The sequence below is a fragment of the Catharus ustulatus genome, chromosome 2 (assembly GCF_009819885.2).
Source record: "Catharus ustulatus isolate bCatUst1 chromosome 2, bCatUst1.pri.v2, whole genome shotgun sequence".
Taxonomy (NCBI): Eukaryota; Metazoa; Chordata; class Aves; order Passeriformes; family Turdidae; genus Catharus; species Catharus ustulatus.
This window is the reverse complement of record NC_046222.1, coordinates 12,125,876-12,148,217: the sequence shown is the minus strand read 5'-3', so window position 1 is coordinate 12,148,217 and position 22,342 is coordinate 12,125,876. Positions and strand designations below refer to the sequence as shown.

Genomic DNA, 22,342 nt, shown 5'->3' with positions numbered 1-22,342 from the left:
AGAACTTTAGTGTGCAAGTGAACACATGCTGGAACCAGAGCGGGTATGGAGTGTCCCTGACTGGGGTATTCCAGAGCGGTCTGGATGCAATCCTGTGTTGTGTGCCCTGGGATGAGCCTGCTAGGGCAGGGAGCTGCCACCAAGACGATCCACGTCCAACCCGACCCACAACCTGTGGTTCTGTGACCGCTGTGGCTTCATCTTCGGGTTTTAATATCGGCTCCTGAGGGGAATCGATATCCCATCACTGTGTATTTTTTTTTTTTTTTAGCCACGACCTCTAACAAAACCTAATCGCCCCGGATGCCGGGCGCGCTCAGCATCACCAGGTGTTAACGCGCTCGGGGTGAACCACGCCGGGCAGCGCCAGTCGCGACAGGAGCCGCGACAGGAGCCGCGACAGGGGCCCAACCGCAAGAGGGGCCCCGACGGGAGCCCAGCCGTGACAGGGGCCCAGCCGCGACAGGAGCCCAACCCCGACAGGAGCCCCGACAGGAGCCCAGCCGTGACAGGAGCCCAGCCGTGACAGGGGCCCAGCCGCGACAGGGGCCCAGCCGCGACAGGGGCCCATTCCCGACAGGAGCCCAGCCGCGACAGGAGCCCAGCCGCGACAGGAGCCCAGCCCCGACAGGGGCCCCGACAGGAGCCCAGCCGCCACAGGAGCCCATTCCCGACAGGAGCCCAGCCGCGACAGGGGCAGCGCCGCGACACCGCCCGCGCGCGCCCGCCCTCCCCACACGGCGCAGACCAAGTGCCGCGGGGGGGAAGCGCGGCCGCTCTCCGCCGCCCTGTCCGCTCGGAGGGCCGGGAAAAGCGGAGCTCCTCGCTCCTCCCGCTCCGCTGCCCATCTCCGAGGCGATCTCGGGTTCCCCGGCGCGGCGGGGCGCGGCCCGAGCGCCGCGGTGCCCCCCGTGCCGCCGGGCCGTGGTGGCGGCCGGAAGCGGAGGGCGGTGCCCGGCGCCGAGAGCTCCGGCGGTGGCGGCGCGGGCGGGCGGACAAAGCGGAGCGCGGCCGGGGCGGGGGACGGTGAGCGGGGCTGGGGCCGGGATCGGGGCAGGATTGGCGGTAGGGGATAGGGCAGAGCCGGGCATATCGCGGTGCGGGCGGTGGTGGGGCGTGCGCGCTGGGGAGGGTTTGGCGGAGGGGGCAGCGATGATGGAGCTGGTGATGGAGTTGCTGGGCAGCGGGACGGGACGGGACGGGGCAGCCTTGGGGCGGGGGAAAGGGGAGTCTCGGTCGGTGCCGGCCCCGCTGTGCGGCCTGGCCTCAGTTTCTGTGAAGGGAAAACTTTGGCGGGACGCTCCCGCCCCCGTTCCGCCCCCGCCCTCCCCGCGGCGGGCGCGGAGCTGCGGCCCGGCGCTCCCGCTCCGAGCCCGCCGGCCTCGTCCCCTCGCAGGGCACGATGAACGAGGAGCAGTTCGTCAGCATCGACCTGGACGATGACAACATCTGCAGCGTCTGCAAGCTGGGCACCGAGAAGGAAACGCTCTCCTTCTGCCACGTCTGTTTCGAACTGAACATCGAAGGTAAGGCTGGGGGCAGGAGCTGCAAGCACAGCCGGCTCCTCCGACAGATTCCATCCGCTCGCGGCTCTGGAAACGCCTGTGTAGAAAGTTTTAAACCAGTTTGTTTTCTAGCTCGTTTCCCGCAAAGGTGGGTGCTGCTCCTCTAGACATGAAGGTGATCCCCCCCTTTCCAGAGCCTCTGAAATGCTCTGGTGTTTATTCCATCTCCTGGCACTGGATCGCTGATGTTGAGCTCGGGATCTGAATCGCATTCTGCCTTTATTCAGAGGGTTTGCTCAATAATTAGAGGGCACCTATGTATAAAGCGAGCTTAAATTGCAAATTTTATAGCATGATATTCGGGGTTTTTGGAAGCAGATCACTTTGTTTTCACTAGATTTGCTCAGGGGGTTATTTCTTTTTGTTGTCATCAAATGTTGGTATGTGTAATACGATAAAACAGGGTTCATTATCAAAGCTTCCTAAAGTCTGCAAATTGCAAAGTAGGAATTTTGGCCATCTTTTAAAAGACTAATCTTGTAAAACCATTTTGGCCTTCAGAATAGTATTTTTAAATTTTTAAACCTGTTTTAGTAAAGCATTTCCCCATCTTGTTGCTTTTCTTCATTCATGAATGAGGAGTAGATTATCTTTGTCAGGTTTTTTTTAAGTCAAATTGCTTGGCTCTGGAACAACAAAGTAACTTCTTCCACTTACACAGAGCGGTCTTCGCCAATTTTATGTAGATACGACTACCCAGAGTAATTAGTGTTGCTGTGAGGCAATTGAATGTGAAGATCTCAACTGTGTTATGTCCCATCATTTCTGTTGTCGTTTCTTGATAACAGGTAGTAGACTTTTGTTGCTAGTCGAGGCAGTGTATTTTAATCTGAACAATACTTTGATACTTCAGTAGTAATTGCCATGTTTTTTGCTTTTGTTTAGAAGACACATGCCTGTGTACTTGCACTTTTTGTTAAAGCTCAAGAGCAATTGTCTAACCTAAGACAATGTGTCAGTCTGTTGGAGTTTCCTTATTGCTTTAGGATGTTAGGTTTAGACTTCCCAATATGGAGAGAGGATGTTTCTCTCTCTAGACTTTAAAAACATTCCGACACAATGAGAATTAAGTACTTCCATTACATTACTAATCTAGTTTTGTTTTGGAAGTGTTGAAAGTGATAGAACACATTAAAAATTGTTGGATGGTTCCTGTGCTCTGTTGTTTGAGATAAGCTGTGGATTTGTCAAAGCTGCTTGTTATGGCTGTGACTTTACAAAGTGATGGTATGTTTTAAGTGGAATAGGTTTGGGAATTTTTGCTCTAAATAGCCTTGATAGTAGGAAAGACTTAATCTGTGCAAAGCTTTGCATAATCTTCTGCATTTCCAGTTAATTTTAGAAGGAGGCTGCTTGGAATAGCACAGTGATAAAAGCTCCCCTGAAGTTACAGGGGCCATTGCAATTCTTTTATTTTGCATAATAAAAGTATACATATCTTTGATCATGTTAGCATCAAAATGCCTCAATTTCTGATAGTCTGTCTTTTGTGTGCCACTTTGAAAAGAGGTACTGTTATCCCCCCATAGGGAGGGAAGGCTTAAAGGTGCCAGAGGCTGTGCCAGTGACTTTTAATGTAGAGTCATAATCAGGCTTTTAGCTGAAGGCTTTTTTAGCATGAGTCAGCTCTTTACCATACCTATGGTCACCCTGTTCCTACTTTTGACATAGCTCTACATTCTTGTCACATTTTTTTGTGACAAAGACTGATTTTTATGCATCTAAAATAAGTCTTTTGGCAGCCCTGGGTACAGCATGAATTGGGTAATTCACTAAAGCACAGTGTTATACTGGATGTTCTGTACAGACCTCCTGGTTATGTTTTAATGGAGTTCAGATGCATTAAAACTTGTTGAACAGAATCAGCTGCAAGTTGCATCAACTCTTGTAGATGTGTTATCCCACACTTACAAATGAGTGTCGATCTCGCTGATAGTTTGTCTTTTTATTTAGCATCATATTTAAAACTGTCAGCAATTAAAACCCATACATATCTTATTTCAGGATGTGAACTAGGCAATTCTAAAAAGATATTCATGCAACAGCTAAGACAGGCTTGCTCATTTTTGGTGTTGATGTGCATGTGGAACTGCTCCCTCGGAGGAGCAGGAAATAGCTGCTGTTGGAGAGCAGGCAGGCTATTAGTCACAGCTCAGCATCTTGCAGGATGCTTGAGTACTCCCACTGTTTGCAGCACCCTGTTAACTTCCATGTGTTAAGTGCTGTCTGACTTAATTGGAATGTATGGCACCTCTTCCATCTTTCCTGACCGTGCAGTCTGCACCAGGAGCTGGGTCAGGATGGAAAGGAACATTACAGATGGATGTGCAAGGGCAAGCAGTGGGCTTGGCAATTGCAGGTTTGCAGTTGGGCTTAAAGGTCTTTTCTGACCTAAATAATTTTGATTTGTGAGTCTAGGTATGAAATTCTAACAGTAGGCTTCCCAGGTTTCTTTTTTTAGCAGGGTGTCATATTACAATGCTTTAATAAAACTGATGAGGATAATTCTGTTTCCCCTCATGCCAGCAGCATCTGACTGCTTAAACCTGGTCATGGCAAATCCATGTTCTGGGAACTGATGCGTACTTCAAGCACACTTTCTCAAGTATCTATGGACAAAATACTACAGAAATATAATTTACTTAGCTGCACTTAATGACAGTGTGATCTAGTGATGGTGAATCTTTGCATCTCCTGGCAGCTGTACAGGTTTGCCTGTGTCTCAATGGTGATGTTGTTGATTGGCTTGGGTCAATAAGAGGAGGAATTAGAAATAGGGGACTTGGAGACCGTCCCCATCTCTGATAATGACTCAGTTCTGGATTAGTGTTGTGACATGGCTCAGCCCTTGCTTTCCTGACACTGGAGTGTTTATTTGTAACCTTTGTTATGTTTGGACAGTGTCTTGGTAACATTACATAACTGGGGGAGAAAATTGAGTTTCCCTTATAGTCCTTAATAGAGAATATTGCTTCACAGAAAGCTTAATCTGTGATCTGTCTTGATTAAATAACTGTTGAATTTCTGAATACAGAGGTCACTTACTGTGTCATAAAACCTTTGGTTTTTATCAGATATCAGGTCTCCATCCTGATTTTTTTTAAAGTAGATTTTTAGTATTTTAGTGAAATAAAATTATATCTTTGCCTAGACTGTGACTATACTTCTCATTAAATCCAGTTAATTCTCAGAAACTGCTGGTTTGAGTGTAACTGGGAGATCAACTGTGGTGTCTGTCCCAGAATTCATTCAGGAGCGATACATATGGATTATAGGATCTATTTCTCTGAAGCTGGCTGAAAGAGTGGTAGCAAGGCAAGAAGGAAAGAGGATGTGGGTGTTGGAATAGCTAAAGCCAATATGCAGGTTTAAACTTAACCCTGTTAAATGTCAACAGTCTTTCTTGAAAAAGGAAAGAGCAACGTGCTCAGGAGAATTTAGTAGTCTGGTCCTTAGTCTAAAAGTGGTGGGAGCAGTCTTGTCTCTGGGAAGGGCAGTGTCTTTTTCTTGTTTCACTGGCTCATCCGGCTCACTTAGTTTGAGGATTCACACTCGGAGAAGCTGAGTGGACTGAGCTACACATAAATACTTCTGTTGCCAAACTAGCTTTTATATCTGAAGGTTCATAGTCAGATGATACAACACAACAGAATATTAATGTGTTTCTCAAAGTTTAAAATATGCAAAGTACTTACATGTGAAATACTAAACATTTTGAAAATTCAGCTGATTGTGGAAAGTGTTTTTCAAGTTCTACATGGGGTTTAGAATATCCTGGTGGGGAGGATTTGCTGGAGTTTGATGTTGACTTTTGTTTGTCTTATGCAGATGAAGCAAACATCAGAGATGGTGCATTGTTTGCTTTCCTGAGTAGGTGTCACAGTAGTAATCAGTGGATTGAAACAGGAAATGTTTTAAATTCATATGTGACTGGTTTACATAAGCCAGGAAATGACGTGTTGTGTTTTAGTTGAAGCAAAGTTCTTCTTTTTAATTTCATTAGAATATGAGAGAATGATGAACTGAACTCTGCTAGCAGAGATGCAGTACTAATTACAAATCTCCAGTGATACCTCAAGGGTGGGGAGAAATGCATGAAAACTCAAAAATACAAGCTTGTGTATGTATAAAAACTGTCTGTAAATGTATGTATCCACACAACAAAATCCTCTGCCTGAACATGGTGTTTTGAAGCTCCAATTGTAGCATTTCCAAGTTGTGGATGCTCCATCCCTTGAAGTGTTTTAAGGACAGGAGAGGTGGGGCTCTGAACAACCTGGTGTAGTGGAAGGTGTCCCTATCCGTGGTGGGGGGTTGGAATGAGATGATCTTTAAGGTCCCTTCCAACCCAAACCAGTCTGTGGCTCTGTGTGACTGTCTCACCTCTCACACAGCAGCAGCCAGAGGGTCCTGCCTGTGGTGCTACTTAGAGGTTCAGGTTTCTTCCCATGGGGAGGGCATTACAGACAGCAACTGTGTCCTGGGATCCTCTGGATACCTATGGAAATCCCAACTTCAAGATCTTAATACTTGAATGTTTTTGTTTAACATCAAGCTTGGAAGTCTATAATAATTATTACTTACCTTTACATTACTTTACATAGTGTATCTGTCTTTAACTGGGCTTATACTGGTATTTTTAATGCAGAATTATTTAAAAACCTGTGTTTCCTCACATTCAAGGGTTGTGAAGGAGACAAACGGTAATAGAAGTGGAAAATGTGATTGTTTGAGATGATTTTTTAACTCTTTTGCTTGTCCAGTGCTGCTAACTACAATAACATCTTGGAGAATGTTGGCTGACAAACAAACTGGCTCACTTCCATTTCTGTTTAGAGCTGAATAGCAAGTGACAGTTTCCATCCCAGGTCCTGTAATGTAAGAGACAGTGTAAGTCCTGGGCATCCATTCCCCTGATTTATTTTGAAGTAGTTAGGTTTCCATGGTCCTTTAAAGTGCTGATAGACTCAGCTTTTGAGGCAATTTCTGCATCAGGTTAGTGCATCTCAGTCTCCAGGCTGAGACAAGGATGTTATAAATAAGTCTGTCTTACCACATAGCTTTTTTCCTGTTAAGGTCTATAAAATCTTCTATAATATCCTCATTCTGTGTTCATTTAAAAAAAAAAAAAAAAAAAAGAGGGGGTGGGTTTAGTTGTTGCAAACTGTAAGCACTCAAATTTCAGTTTTTTTTTTTCCTTTTTACACCCTACAGAAGAATATCTAGAATATCTCACTGAAATAAAATGTGTTGTAAGGTATAGTTGAAATAAGTCAATCTCTGCTTGATTTAATTCTGATCCAAAATACTTCACATCTTTATTTTTCCAGTGTTAATGAAATGATAAGCAATAAAATAGATTATTCTGGCAATAAAAGCTAAAAATTTCCATCGTTGCCCTTTAGACTAGGCAGATGAGAACTTGTTTCAAGGTAGCATTTGCAGACCAGGGGTATGACTCATTTCTGCAAACTTGAATGGACATGTGGAATTAGTTGCTGCTTCCACTAAAGCTCTTAACTACAAATTCAAGTGTGAACATGATTGGAGATGCTATGTACGAGTACCACTGGGTACTGTTAAGCTGTGGAGCTGGTTCAATAAGTACATTTTTGCATTCTTAATGTGTAAATTTGGGAAATTTGTCCATGCAAACAAGATAATTGAGTATTTCTATTACCTGACATCATCAAGACTACAGAGATACCAGTTTATGACTTCCATTCTCTGCTAGGTCTATTTAACTGATTTTTCTTACAAAGTATGTGGCATAATATTTTCTGTAGTGAAATTTTCATCAGAATGCATTGCTTTGTTTATACAGTAGCAAAGTCTTCTTAGTAAAATAGTTTATAAGGAATGTGATTTTTGAAAATATATGTAAGGGGCCAGCTGGATCTCTGTTCTGTCTGATATCTTTGCTCTGTGCTAAAATACAAATGAGCTGATAGAAATGAAGTGGGAGGTGATTTGTGTGCACACTTGATGTATGGAAAGTACTGGCATTATCATATGAAAGCAAGGAGAGAACTTTAATTTATGAACAAGATAATGTCTAGTCTTTACAAAGTGTCTGGTTTTAGAAGTTAATGAATGGCGCTGGCATTTTCCTTCTAGCCAGTCTAATAAATCATAAAATTTAACACTCAACTGAAATTGCATGTAAATGCTTAAAAATAGCAGTTGGCTTTACATCTTGTCAGGCAGATGGACTGGAGATACACATCTCTAATGATCCTGCTTTTCAGTGTTGGTAGAATTGTACGGCTGAGGAATATCAGGTTTTTGTCACTTAGACGTGTGGATAACTTTTTATCCTAGGTTATCATGGGCTGCTTTTGTTTCAAGCATTTTGAACAGGTCTTGGGATCTGCTTTTCTGGGAACCCCCACCTCTTTCAGCACTCTTGGTAAACAGTCTATGCAGCAGTGTCTTAAAATAGATAGACATGAAGATTTAATGTCTTGTGAAGCCTTTCTGTCTGCTGCAGGTCTTGGCCCTGCACACAAGGTAAAGCACATGGAGCTCATCTGATCTCAGTGTTCCTAGTGGACACTCACAGATGTCTGGGAGCTGCTCCAGGAGCTGGCTGAACATCCCTGTTTACGGAGTGCTCCTGAGGTGCACAGCTGAGGGGAGCAGCAGCTGGAACATCTCAGAACACACGATGAAAACCAGGACTCTGAAAGTGGGCAGCCATGGGCAAGGGCTCTTGCTCACTCTAGCATTAAAGGAGAAAAGCAGAGGTGTCTGTCACAAATCTCTCTGGAGCTCACTGATTCAGATGAGGTGAATTGTGCCTGAGAAGCATTTCTTCACTGGCTAACTCTCCACAGCTAACTCAAACTGGAGTCGGGTGTGAATTTTACCCATAAGTATTTGTAAATTCTTTAAAGGGGCTTTGAGTAACTAATGGCATAGCACAAACTTATCATTGACTATTCAAGTGTCTACAAGTATTCCTGTTAATTTTAGTTCATCTTAGATTCAGGGAGGATTTTCCACTTCAGCTGCTCTTCACCATTGCAAAAAACCAATTAGTTTACAGCATTACGTTAGAAATTGCCAGGAAGGGAATGCAGACTTTCTTTAATGTTATTTCAATGATGGGTCTGAAAGACCAAATAAGAAGTTTGGTTGGTTGGTTGTTTTTAAGAGAATAGCAAACAAATGAACAAAAACCTACTGTTGAAGATAAACAAGCAGGCTGATGATCACTGATTTTTTTTTTTTTTTCTATGGAAACATTTGTGAAGGGATGTGGAATAATCTTGGTATTCAAGAACATTCCTTTTGCATTGGACTTGTTGATCACTATTATAATCTCCAAATAAGACAACCATTCTAGCCAGCTTTATATAAACATGAGCAAACATTTCAATTTAGTTCTATGTCTTTATAATGAAAAAGAGTTGTACATAGTTCTCAGGGAATCAGTTGCAAAGGCAGAAATAAAATCTTTGTAGGTTTATTACCCTCAAAAAAAAAACCCACCCAAAAAGCAGAAAGCCAAAAACTTTAATATGTTGGAAACTCATTTATTTTAAAGTACAAATACCTCAAAATGTGTTGAGATGTGATTGTTCACCTGGTTATCTGGTGAATATTCTCTCTGCTCTCAGCTACTTTACAGTTATGAATAAATAGAAGTTACAAAAATGTGTAGCTAGTCATGCATTTAGAAAATTACTTTGTAGGAGTGGATTAGGAGTCATGTTGTCTGCCTGCCTTGCATAGCTTAGAAATTGAAATAGTCAGGGTTTGGGTTGAGGTTTTTTTTGCCTTAACATTAGGCACTTAGGTAGGAAGTCTGGTTCCTCAAGTCAATATAAGACAATATTGTTGAGTGAAGTGATACATTCCTATTTCATCTAGGAAAAATGAGTTACTAGAATCAGAAACAAATAATGGAATGTAAGCACTTGCTTTGTTTCATGATTTGTCTGGAGGTTTGGCATCAGCCCGTGGATCATGTGCACTTGAAGAATGATCTCTGGCATGAGCTAATTTCCTAATAGCCTCGGTGCTGTCTTAAGTTTGTGAGCTGTGATCCAGATATTAGTGAATTTTGTAGGATTTTTTTTTTCCTTTTTGAAGGTTTTTTTTCCCTTCTCTGAAAAAATAAATATAAAGCCTAGGACATTCTTGGATATAGTCTGCAATCCTGTTCTTGGAAAGTAAGACGAGAGGCAAGTGCACACACACCTGCAAATGTGAGAGGGAAAAGAAGTTGTTGGTTTTATGATTGCAGACTTGAAGAACCAGACAAAAAGTAGAAAGATTCAGATTGATATTGGCAGACAGAAATGTGGAGATGGAACTGAAACCCTGTGAAAGACCCCAGAACTTACAATAGCTGTTTATCAAAACTGCAGTATTGCTTCTGGTTTTGTACAGAAATCTTGCCATGCTTTATTCATCTCCTGTTGAATAAAGCAATAAAACTGCATCATCTTTATATATCACTTGGTCCATGCCAGCTCACCAGATTGTAGCTTTTTCTGCAGTTGTGATGAAGGGGAAAACATGAAGTAATCTGAGTGTAGTATGAAGTCTTCCCAAAAAGAAATGGACATCTTTTCTGCCTCATAAAGCTGACGGTATTGCCCACAACAGAGGAAATTGTTCCAAAGAGCCATACCCTTACTTGCTGTAATTCTGGTGTGTGATTGCTAGTTTGTGCTGGCACAGCAGCTGCTGTCCCTGCTCAGCTCTTCCAGAAGGTTATGGCTAATGTTCTCTGCATAGGAAAAGACTAATTGTCACCTTAGGACAAAAGAGAGATTGATGGTTGTTTCAGTTTTGTGTGATTGTTACTGTGAAAATCCAAGCCAGTTAAGCTGAAGCAGGTCTGTTAGCAGTTCTCTATGAAAGTGGTTTTGTTTGCACATTTTCAGTTCCTTACTTTATTCTAGGTTCTTTAGATAGGACCCCTTTTGAGGTTTTTCAGTAGAGTAAGAGAAGGGGTAGGATGGAATTTCTGATCTTGTATACTGGAAATGTTTCGCAATAACCTGCCCTGGGCTTAGAAATAGTGTCATTGTGGCCAGTGTGTGGCATATAAATAGCAAAGCTTAAACTCTTGAAGTAGCATGTTTTTTTCTTCAGTAATAATTGCTCATTTCGGGCACTGTTACTGAGTTCAGATAAAACAGATCCCTTTGAGCAGCATGCCCCTAGAACAGGGGAGTTGGCAATGTTCAAAACTCTTAAAAGATAAATTCATCAGAAGGAAAGACTTGAATAACCTTGAGCTTAAGACTAATTCAGGACATAATTCAGTTGGGGGCTTCATGAAGTCATGCTACACTTTTTCTTTTTATGTGTAAAAATTTGTGTTGTTGGCTATTTTGTGTGGTCTCATGCTCCTCTCCTACTGGACAAGTAACATTTACTCATTGAAATAATGAAGCAGCCTCAAAGGAATTTCTTTTTTTAAATGAGACCATCAGTATTCTGTCATTTGTTGTGTGGGTGTGTTTGTTAGGTGGGTTCCTGAGCATTATTGTATGGAGGATTGTACAAAGTGTGTTTTTCAGCCCATTGATTGTTTTCTGTAAGTAGAAGAAAGCACTATGAGCAGCAGCAAAGTAGAATGTTGAAGAATCACTTGGGTAAAGCAAATAGCATTGAACAAATCACTTTGGTTTTCTAGGGTTTGTAGTTATGAATATATTTACCTTATAATTTCACTGGACAATTTGCTTTCCCTTGATAGCTCGAAGATTTAAGGTTTCCATCATGCTGCTTGAGTTAAGCAGCTCTATTAAATGGTGCTGATAAGTCATGAAAACAAATGACTTGTCTTTCTTGTTTTCAATAGAAATGTTTGTTGGGGTTTTTTAAGTTGTAAAGATGGAGAGGTAAAATAGCATTGCAAGCAGGCAACAGATTATGCAGATCTTAAGAAAAGTTGGTGAATATCTGTTTGCTGAAGAGGTTGAAAAGTGTTTTGAGGTGTGGAGTGAGAATCTTGACTGCCCACTGAAAGGGGGCACAGAGTGTACTTTACTCCAGAATTTCCTTCTTAAAAGGTGCCCCTGGTTAGTATGTGAGTTTTGTTTCTTCTAATAGTTACCTCATAAACAGAAGGAACATTTGTTTTCATGACTTTACCTTTTTTTCCCCTGCTGCTAAGAATAAAATTAATTCCACTGCTGTTTTCTTTTATTTTCCAGTGTTTTAGACATTTTGCCCCATAAATTGTGTGCACTCTCAGAAACATAGCCAGAAAATAATGCGCTTAAGTTTCAGTGCTGCCCAAAGAGTGGAAGATCAACAATTTATAATGGTTACTCTTGCTGTTTGAACTGCCCAACTTCAAACAGCAGTTACCAGCAAGTTAGATAATCAAAATTAAATGCTTGGATTTGTTCTCACAGTTTCATGTTAAAAGTTTTACCTTTTCAGATTAGTTTTGAGAGAAGAGTGGCATTTTGTGGCATTCAGTAACTTAAAAAAAAAACATTGTATCATTTGTTAATCGTTGGGGTGGGGAGATTGCACTTTACCACAAGAATTAAAGGAGTAAATCAGATAGAACTGAGACTTGTTATAACATGTAGCTTCTTGTAACCATCTGTAAATGTCTCTGTTACCAGATATCGCATTTCATGGTTTTTCTTTTAAATGGCAAAAAGATACCGTGGCTGCAAGTTGGTTCATGTTGCCTAGATTCAGAGATCCAGTTACATTGTTTGTTGGTGTTGATACTTTGACATTAAGCACTTTCAAGTTCCCAGGTGTATTATTGTTATTTGCAGTGACAAACTTGTTAGACAGAATTGGTTTTCATTGTATTGGGAACCTCCCAAGTAGTATATGGGGTACTGAGATAAATGATAAACTGTTCATTACTCTGGACTTGGATTCTGAATCTACTGTGTAGGTGAATCTGAAGAAAAATAAATATCCACTGAATTTGCAGAGAGTAATTTTATACTGGGGCACTATTAACTTTCTGGAATAGTCATTTCTCATACCATCTGTGTTCACTCACCAACTGCAGATCTTCACAGATTGTGTTCTTTTTTAACCTGTCAATCACTAGCAGTTACTTAGTTGTTTAAGTTACCTGCTGTAGCTATTTGAACAGTATTTGGGAAGGATGAGCAAAGAGGAGAATAAACATCCATCTTGTGTGATGTCATGGTTTAACCCCAGTGGGATGGGGAGAGAATTTCAGCTTGTGGGTTGATACAAAGACAGTTTCAAAGGGAGAGCAAAGGCTGCCCATACAAGCAAAGCAAAATAAGGAATTCATTCTCTGCTTCCCATGGCTGGGCAGGTGTTCAGCCATTCCCAGGGGAGCAGGGCTCTGTCATGCATAACATGTGACTTGGGATGACAAACACCATCACTCCAAACATTCCTCCCTTCCACCTTCTTTTCCCAGCTTTATGCACTGAGCATGATGCCATATGGTGTGGAATATCCCTTGGGTCAGTTGGGATCAGCTGTTCCAGGTCCTTTCCAACTCCTTGCACGCCCCCAGCCCACTCACTGTTGGGCTGCAGAAAGGACCTTGACTGTGAGTAAGCCCTGCTCAGTGATAAAGAGAACATTGCAGCACAAATCTAAAACACCAGCTCCAAATTACCCTGTGATAAAAATGAACTCTATCCAGCCAAAACCAGCACACCTTCCATGAATTTCAGGACATTTAATGTTGGCAAACATTGACAGTATTAGAGCTTGCTTCCCTAGCTAGGCTGCAGGCTTGAACCAGTGCAAAATAATAAACTGTGACTGAAATCTGAGTTCTGTTTGACCACTTGAATGAGACAAACCTGCACCCTGCAGTATTTGAGCAGATGGCTCATAACTTTATGCATAGAAGATGGGAGCTTGTATGAGTGCTGTCAAAATGCTCTTCAGGATCATTCTATAGAACTTGCTGATACACAGTTGGGTTTATTTTAATTCTGCAGCTTATTCACTTGTGTGTAGGGGTGATGCAGCATGTGTGGAGTTGTCAGTTTACTTCTTCTCTGTCACCATGCAAGAGGCACACACTGAAATCCTGCTCTGGAGGTTATGGTGTGCAAAGGACTCAAGCCTGAGGGAAACTTCACAAATTTTGGACTGTGAGGTACCCTGGTTTGCTTCAGTGATAACTATTAGTAGGAAGGCATCACTAAAGTTTTTGTTTTCTTGATTGTTTGTGAGTAAAGATTTTAAAAAATTAGCAGTAAGTGAACTTCTTTCTGTTGTGTCTTTACAGGAGTACCAAAGTCAGATCTTCTACATACGAGATCCTTAAGGGGGCACAGAGACTGCTTTGAAAAATTCCACTTAATAGCAAATCAGGACTGTCCACGATCAAAGCTCTCTAAAAGTACTTATGCAGAAGTAAAAAATATCTTGAGCAAAAAAATTAACTGGATCATACAATATGCACAAAACAAGGATTTAGACTCTGATTCTGAAAGCTCAAAACCAACCCAACACCAGCTTTTTAGCTTCAGACATCAGACTGACAGAAAATTACTCCCACAATTTGACTCCCCAGTACCTAGATACTCTGAAAAATGGATAGATGGGAAATCTGGAGGCATCTCAAGCTGCTCACAGGCTCTGCTGGAACCAAGAGAATCCCCTGATTTCAGACTCGGTGCTACCTTCTGCTGCAGCAGCGTTTTGTGGTCCAACCGCAGCCAAGTCCCGAAAGCTGAAAAAGCTGAAGGTGATTCACTTGCCAGTGTTCATAGGAGACATCCTCAGCACAGCAGGGAGGAACGTGAGTATGCATCCATTTACACTCAGCCTAGCAAGCAAAGGCATTCTTTCAAATACCTGTTGACCACTTCATGTCTCTACAGGGCATTAGTTCTCATCCTGAAGTCCAGCATGTAAAATCTGTGGGGAAAAAAGAGCTACCTGGCTGAACAAATGGGGTGGTTTGGCTGGGCTTTTTTGGGTTTCGGGTTTTGGTTTTTTTTTTTAATTTTACTCTTAGCTATAGCCCAGTGTGACACAGGACATGTCTAATTTATGCAAAAAAAGTAATTTCAATATGTCATTCCTGGGAGTTGCACAGCTCTGCCTGTGGAGGTGGAGGTTACTCAGCTCCTGCCAATCTCTCCCTTATTGAACTTGCACAGTGCCCTGAGTTACATTTTACAGAGACCTGCACTAAGCAGCTGGGGAAATCAGAGGTCATGCAGCAGAGCAAACTTGTGAAGTAATCTTAATAGCAGCAGACTTTCCTTGTGCATTTTACTGGATTTGTTTTTTCTCTGTGTTTGTTGAGCATAAGAAAATAGGAAGACCCTTCAGCCTCCATGTCCTCTTAAAGGCTGTAGCAGAAGGCCTGATCTGTCTTCTGATAAGTGTGGTGGTAGTGAAAATAACAGAAAATTACTTTTCTTGTTGTTTAAGAAGATCACTAGAAGAAATCCTTAGAAAAATCTAGGATATTCTAGTGTCTCTGGAATCAGGCTGCATAAAATGTGTTATGGATAGATTCCTAGAGGTATGTGCTGTTACCATCCTCCTTTTTAGGCAGTACTTGGTCCTGAATTGGTCTATGTCCACTTTTACTTTTGTAGATGAGGAAAGTAATTAGAGAGAGTTTCTGAACTTCAAAATACCTGAGAAAGAAAACATAAGTACTGATAAAGTATTCCAGGGAAAAACAGCTGATGAAAAACAAGGTAATAATGGAATCAGAATATCAGAAGAGTAAGAGGTACTGTAAAAAGTTGGAATTGGCTTCTTTAGCTTCCCATTTTTTTTTAACAAACTGACAACTCTGTCCTTGCGAAGCTGAGTCATTTCTCATTCTTTATGAAGGGATTTTACTTAACTGCTGCATGATGTGTCATGTTGCATTTGTAGTGAATTAGTAGCCTTAAAGCCATAAATCAAAACTGATATACTAGACTGTTTGACCACCTGTCTGCTGGAGTCATAAACAGGGATTACATAAATCAGGACAGCATATAACAGAAGAATTAGGGAAGCTTGACCTGGTTTATGGGGTTGTCTAACCAAAGTTACTGACTTGGAATTTATCTCAAATCTTTGATTTTGGGATGGAAACATTAATCTGTATTGAGCACAATAACAGCTTTTTTTTCTGTTATGCCTACATAATGCAACTTTGAGGCGTTTTTGCTTGTGTTTTGCAATATTTATCTTTAAAAGGCATTCATTTGGAGGTTCTATGATTACACAGTTCGTATGTTAGATGAAAACTTAGACTGCCAGAATTAGATACCTTCTTACTGCAATACTTTCACTCTTAATAGCATAGCTGTCTACTGAGAAAAAGTATTAATGGAACTGTAAGTAGCTTGACCAGTATTTCTTCAGAATTTACCTCAGATGTGGATAGAATATTATTTTACCATTTAAATTCAGTGCTCCCTTTCGCTTCTGTATCAGAATAATGGGCCATGAAACAGTTCTGTCCCAAAACACTCACATGAAATGTGTGAACCAGCCTGTCTGCCAGATGACAGAATGTTAATGAAAATACTGAAGAATGGGGGAGTAACATCCTAACACTGAGTATAAAAGGGGGGAAAATCTTGACATTTTTAGCTATTAATTACTATATTCAATTTGGTCAGGGTTTTCATGGTGCTTAAAGGATGGTAAGGTGTGAGAAGGGACTTTTCAGGTTTATTGATAGCTGAGGGTAGGAAGCAGCACCATTTTACCTGGCTGATGGAGGAGAAAGATGAATCTATTTTATTCTTAACTGGGATTATGTCTTGAGTACCAAGTCTTAGCTATTGCCAGCTTCTTTGGTTTGGCAGTACTGTCAGCAATTTAACATCCCACAACTGCCAGCTGTGAGAAATTTTGAAAGGGAAGGCTTAGGATAATCAAATAATCCAGTGGGTAGCTAAAACCCATCTTTTTCAGAACTCTGGACTTTAAATTTGCCATGTAGAAACCTTTTGCACAGAGAAATCTCTGGGAAAAAAAGCTGCAGCATCATTTTTTCTCTCAAGTAGGCAATGAGAGCATTACTAAGCTGCAGCAGAAACAGCTTTGCTGAAGTTTAAAGACAGTATTTTGGAATTGCAAGGTCTTTAAGCTTGTACCAGTGCCTAGTACCCCCTGTGGTGTTCAGATTGTCTCTTTTCACCGTGGTGACAAGGGCATCTCAGCAGCAGGCATGGCACCTTGTGTGTCCACTGCAGGGTTGAGGGAATCCTGGGAAGCAGTGCTGCCCTGCTGTTGGTCAAGGGCAGTGAAGAATGCTGTCACAGTTTCCCCCTCTGAGGATTAGTGTGTATTTTCTGTGAGGATGATCAATGCACACAACCTGAGATACAGAAGGGCTTTTGATGATAGAGGATCTTGTAGCTCTCACCAGGAGCACAGAAGGAAACCTGTTTTTATATGCTGGTCTTCATATCAAGCCAGGATTGCCCTTCCTCATCTGTCACTGAAACATTTGTCACTCACTGGAAACTGTTTGTTTTTCCTGTATGCATAAAGCACAAACCTTGATAACCAAAACAGGGAGCCACATGCTGGAAACTCTATCAGGAAGCTGCTTCTTGCAGGCTGGGAAACATAGCAGGACTCACCTCAGAATTGTCTCCTTTTAATTGCCCACAATTAAGCAGATGTGCTTTAATGGGTTACACTGGGGAGATTATGTTTTGCAGTCAGAGGAGGTATAGTATTTAAATGTGCCAAGCAGTTCTGATTGTGGATGCTACTGTTTTCAGAGCTTGATTTTTCCACCTTTTTAACACTGAAGAGAGGGTTTTCTAATAGAGTAAATCCTTGTCTGTGTCAACATTAAAAAGAGAATTTTCAAGCTTTCCTCAAATGAATGATAAATACTATTGTCTCTGATTTACTGCCATGGATCTGTTGATTAGTAGGATGCAAACAGGAGAAATCTTGAGAAAATAGGGGTCTGCTTAGGGATGCTTATGTGACTTTGGTAGTCGTAATAACAAATTTTATTGTTGCAGTGGCTACAATGACTCTAGGAGAGCTAAAGCAGCTTAATGAAAAACTACTCAAGCAAATCCAGGGTGAGAATTTTTCAATACTCTTTGTTTTGGGTTTGTGGTGCTTGTCATAAAAACAGGTCTGGTTTTCAAAAAGAAATTTTTATTGCCTATCTGTCACTTAAGTTTCTAGCTGAAGTCTTGTTTTGCATGGAAATGTGTGATATAAAGAGATTTCTAGGTGCTATCATTATGTAATCTGCTTTGGTGCTGCAAATTGGCACAATAGTCTATTTAAGAATTTGACTAGAACCATGGAATTGTTAAGGCTGAAAATGACCCTTAAGATCATCAAGTGCAACCATTAACCCAGCACTGCTGAGTCCTTCACAAAACCAAGTGCTTCCTAAATGTCACATCTCCATGTCTGCTAAATCCCTCCAGGGATGGTGACTCCACCACTTGCCTGGGCAGCCTGTTTCAGTGCATGACAACCCTTTCCATGAAGAAGTGTTTCCTAGTATCAATCTAACTTTGCTTGGTGCAATCTGAGGCCATTTCCTCTCATCCTTGTTACCTGAGAGAAGAGCTAGACCCCACCTGGCTCCACCCTCCTGTCAGGCAATGGTAGAGAATTATAAGGTCCCCCCTGAGCCTCCTTTTCTCCAGGCTGAGCTCTCTGACTTGTGCTCCAGACCCTTCCCCAGCTCTGCCCTTCTCTGGACATGATCCAGCCCCTCAATGTCCTTGCTGTGAGGGGCCCAAAACTGAACACAGGATTTGAGTTGTGGCCTCACCAGTGCCCAGCACAGGGGGATGATCTCTGCCCTGTCCTGCTGCCACGCCATTGCTGGTACAGGCCAGAGTCAGCTTTGTTTTGAGGTCTGAACTGATCCACCTTGGCTCAGGTTGTCTATAATTGGAAACAAAGTGATGCTGCTCAGTTTGCACTGCATACAAAGCTGTGCTGGAAGCAGGAAAAGCAGTGTTCCTCTGCACGGTCCCATTTAAAGATCCCTGCCTTTTCCCCAGTGCTGTTTGTCACTGCTTCCCTTCCCCTGCTGTTGTTGCAGATGTGTTTGAGGAGCTGACACAGCAGGTGCAGGAGAAGGACTCCCTGGCCTCGGAGCTCAACGTGCGCCACATCGCCATCGAGCAGCTGCTGAAGAACTGCTCCAAACTGCCCTGTCTGCAGATGGGAAGAGCAGGGATGAAATCCAACGTCCCCATATAGAGGGAGACAACTTCCATCCCCCCAGAACTGTCCCTAACAGCGTTGATAACCGTCAATTACAGCTGCACCCATATTTAGAAACTTTTGAGAAAACTTGGGCAGCTTTCTCTTTGTATTCATTATTCCACTTTGGGCTTAACAAAAAGGGCAAATATTTTGGGTATTAAAATCTACTGTAATAAGGTTTATTCACATTTGGGGATTATTATTTTTTTCCCATAACTACGCATGAGCCTTGAAATCAATTCTGTGTTTTGTTTATAATGAAATTGTTTCTAGCAAAGAATGACCTGAAGCCTGTAAACCTGCCTTCTTCATACAGAGGACAAAATAAACATTTGACTTTTGATCAGATCGGATCCTGTTACATCCAAGAGAGCTTTAAGGGGAGAACAGTATTAATGAAACTCATGTTTTCTTATTTATTATGAGCAATATTTTATTATTGAAGTTTTATACTAAATAAATATCACTATTTTAGGTACTTTTCCAGATCTCTTTATAAAATGTCTGAATTACTCTGTGTAATGTTTATGCCTTGTGTATGATTGTTTATCCTTTTTCAGGTCTGTATCTTTCATGATACAATTTTTAAAAGCATTGTTTCCCAAAGAGATGAATTTCACATGTCAAAGAAAAAACTCTAGTGGTGTATCACTTATTTTTATCAGCTTTATAACTGACGAATTTGGTTCATGAGATGTTTTAAAAAAGCACAGCATTTGCTTTAAATTAAGAAAAGAACCCATACTTTGGTTTTAATGCATAGAAGTTGAAGTTGTTTTATATGTGTGAAATTTTCAATGCTGAAAAATTACTTTGACGAAACTCAATAAATTTGTAATACTACAGTGCCTTGTTATGATTTCTTTATAAAGCTGGATCAGACTGATAAAGTATTTGAATTCTGAAATGCAAATAGTAATGATACATTATAAATCAGAACAGCCTTTGCATTTTTTAAACTTATATCAGTCTACCATGACAAGAAATCTTAATTGTCTGCCAAAAATGCTGCAGGGCTGCGTTTGAGTAGCTGAAAGTTGCTGAGTTGCACTGAAAAAATCTGGGGAAGGATGGGATGAGTGGAAGATACAGACACACACATTAAAAAAAAGTTTAAAGTCTTTGTGCTTTTAGCACTTTAAGTGAAAATGGAGTGACTTCTATAGCTGAGCTGAAGGCATGAAGGTTTAGGTTTGATTTTAAACTCATGGTGAGAAATAAGCCAAAGTTCAGAGTAGGTTTATTGATTGACCTATGTATAGTGATAACTGAGTGTCATAGGACATGTTGGTTTTATTTGTGGTTTTATTATTTTTGTTGTTTTCTTCCATATCCTCCAGCTGTTCCAAAGCCCCTCCACAAATGCAGGAGTAAGGACTTGACTTTGTCTGAGTATTTTGTGATTCAGGCGGGGAAAAAGTCTACCATCATTGCTTGTGTATGCAAGTGGGCCTATAAGTAAGTGGACACTAGAAAATCTCTGATTCTAGTTGTCAGAAGATGGATTAATCTCCATGTGCAAGTCTGTTGGTAAACCTTGTTGATTGAGTACCAAGGTAAGGGTCAGGTGAGAGAAGTGTCCCTGAGAAGGACCTGAGAGTCTGCTGGAGAACAGACTATCCCTGAGCCAGCAGTGCCCTTCTGGCCAGGGAGGCCAGATCCAGGGATCCAGGGGTGCATTGGGAATAGCATTGCCAGCAGGTCAGGGATCCTGCCCTCTGCTCAGCCCTGTGAGGCACATCTGGAGTGTCCAGTCCTGGGATCCTCAGGACAGGAGGGACCTGGAGTGAGTCCAGTGGAGGGTGACAGGGATGATGAAGGGATGGAGCATCTCTCTTATGAGGAAAGGCTGAGGGAGCTGGGGCTGTTCAGCCTCAAGAGGAGATGCCTGAGAGGGAACCTCATCAGTGTCTGTCAGTGCCTGCAGGGAGGGGTCAGAGCACGGCCCAGGCTCTGCTCAGGGGGGCCCAGCAATGGGACAAGAGGCAAAGGGCAGGAACTGATGCACAGGAAGTTCCACCTGAACATGAGGAAGAACTTCTTCACTGTGCAGTGACCAGCACTGGAACAGATCACCCAGAGAGGGTGTGGGGTCTCCCTCACTGGGATATTCCAGAACCATCTGGGCATAATCCTGTGCCATGTGCTCTGGGATGACCCTGCTCGAGCAGGGAGGTTGGATGACCCACCTGAGCCACTGTGGGATTCTGTCACTTCTGCCTGTGAAGGTGCCCATCGTGCAGTCTCAGGGAGGCAGCATTCAGCATTCCCCAGGTGTCTGAGCAGACTGATGAGGGTCATTTTCAGTTCAACTGGCTAGTGAGGGGGATTAAGTTATACTTAACACTTCTACTGTTTGCTTTTGTGGGAATTGCAGAACATCTACACTTTGAAGTCCTTAGTATGATTGGAAGCATTTTATTTTTGTTACATTAGATTGGTTATTGATCCAGGCAAGGTTTGGGTTTGTTTGTTTTTTGTTTTTGAGGGGAATTATACTTAGGAGTGCTGACTTGGGGGACACATAAGCCATGGAGAAGCAATATTTTTGTGCTGCCTCAGGTTGTGACAGGGGAAAGGAAAGTGTACACCTGGCACATGTGCTGAAAAATTAACTACATAGCTTTTCTTCTCAGGTCCAAGTTCCAGAGGAGGTCAACATGTACCCCAACATCTGTCAGCTCTGAACTGCATTTGCTGCAGCACATCTCTGCAGCCCAGAGGAGTTCAAGAGGACAGACATGGCGATAAACCGTGCATACATACATGGAGGATTTCTTACCTCATCACGTTCCTGACTTCCACTGGAAAGTGGAAGCAAATATTGAGTTAAATGTGAGCTGTTTATGTAGATCTCGCATTAAATTTGAGTTGCTTCTGTAGATGAAACGTTGAATCTTAGGGTATTCAGTTCAGAGATGGATGTATTTTGAGAGTAAGTAGTGAACAGTCTCTAAAAAGGCCAAGGGGAGAAGGCTTGGATGTGCAAAAGTAGTATTTGAGGCTATGAGCACCTATCAAACCGACCTGTTGGAGAGAGGAGAACAAGATGATCAGAGGGATGGAGCACTTCTGTGAAGAAGGGCTGGGAGAATTGGGGTTGTTCATCCTGGAAAACAGGAGACTCTGGGGTGACCTAATTGTAACCTTCCAGCACCTGAAGGGAGCCTGCAGGGAAGGTGGAGAGTGACTATTTACAGACATGGAGTGACAGGACAAGGGGGAATGGCTTCACACTGGTAGAAAGTAGATTGCGTATGAGGAGGAAATTCTTCCTCGTCAAAGTGGTGAGGCCCTGGCACAGGTTTCCCAGAGAAGCTGTAGCAGCCCCATCCCTGGAATTGTTCAAGGCCAGGTTGGATGGGGCTCTGAGCAACCTGGTCCAGTGTAAGGTGTCCCTGCCCACAGCAGGGAGCTGGAACAAGATGATCTCTAAGGTCCCTTCCAACTGAGTCCATTATGTGACTGTGATTCTAATGGTCAAATAAAATCCAATCTCAGACTCTAATAGATAAAAGTTTGCTAGTTTTCATTTGCATTACAAGATACTGCTTCTTAAAATGATAGTAAGGACTGGCACTTAACAGAAGGCTATTAAATAATACTCTCTGAAA

At 42.2% G+C, this 22,342-nt stretch overlaps 1 protein-coding gene across 2 annotated transcripts; it reads left to right on the top strand.

Moving 5' to 3' along the window:
• The first annotated feature begins 977 nt into the window (after window positions 1-977).
• C2H21orf91 (chromosome 2 C21orf91 homolog) lies at window positions 978-19,573 on the top strand. Of its 2 annotated transcripts, none has more exons than XM_033052722.2 (5): window positions 978-1,026; window positions 1,397-1,526; window positions 13,789-14,304; window positions 17,510-17,572; window positions 18,562-19,573. In XM_033052722.2, exons 2-5 carry the CDS (start codon window positions 1,403-1,405, stop codon window positions 18,720-18,722), a joined length of 864 nt encoding a protein of 287 aa, XP_032908613.1. In that variant the 5' UTR covers window positions 978-1,026; window positions 1,397-1,402; the 3' UTR covers window positions 18,723-19,573. The 2 variants fall into 2 exon arrangements, with proteins under 2 accessions (XP_032908613.1, XP_032908615.1); XM_033052724.2 differs by lacking the exon at window positions 978-1,026 and adding an exon at window positions 1,042-1,065.
• The last annotated feature ends 2,769 nt before the right edge of the window (window positions 19,574-22,342 follow it).

What these genes read in the sequence shown, in the direction of transcription:
- C2H21orf91 (XM_033052722.2), top strand. Translation starts at nt 1,403, where the DNA reads ATGAACGAGGAGCAGTTCGTCAGCATCGACCTGGACGATGACAACATC. An exon ending in TTTCGAACTGAACATCGAAG is followed by an intron (nt 1,527 to 13,788) that starts GTAAGGCTGGGG and finishes GTGTCTTTACAG; the next exon opens with GAGTACCAAAGTCAGATCTT. An exon ending in TCAGCACAGCAGGGAGGAAC is followed by an intron (nt 14,305 to 17,509) that starts GTGAGTATGCAT and finishes TTATTGTTGCAG; the next exon opens with TGGCTACAATGACTCTAGGA.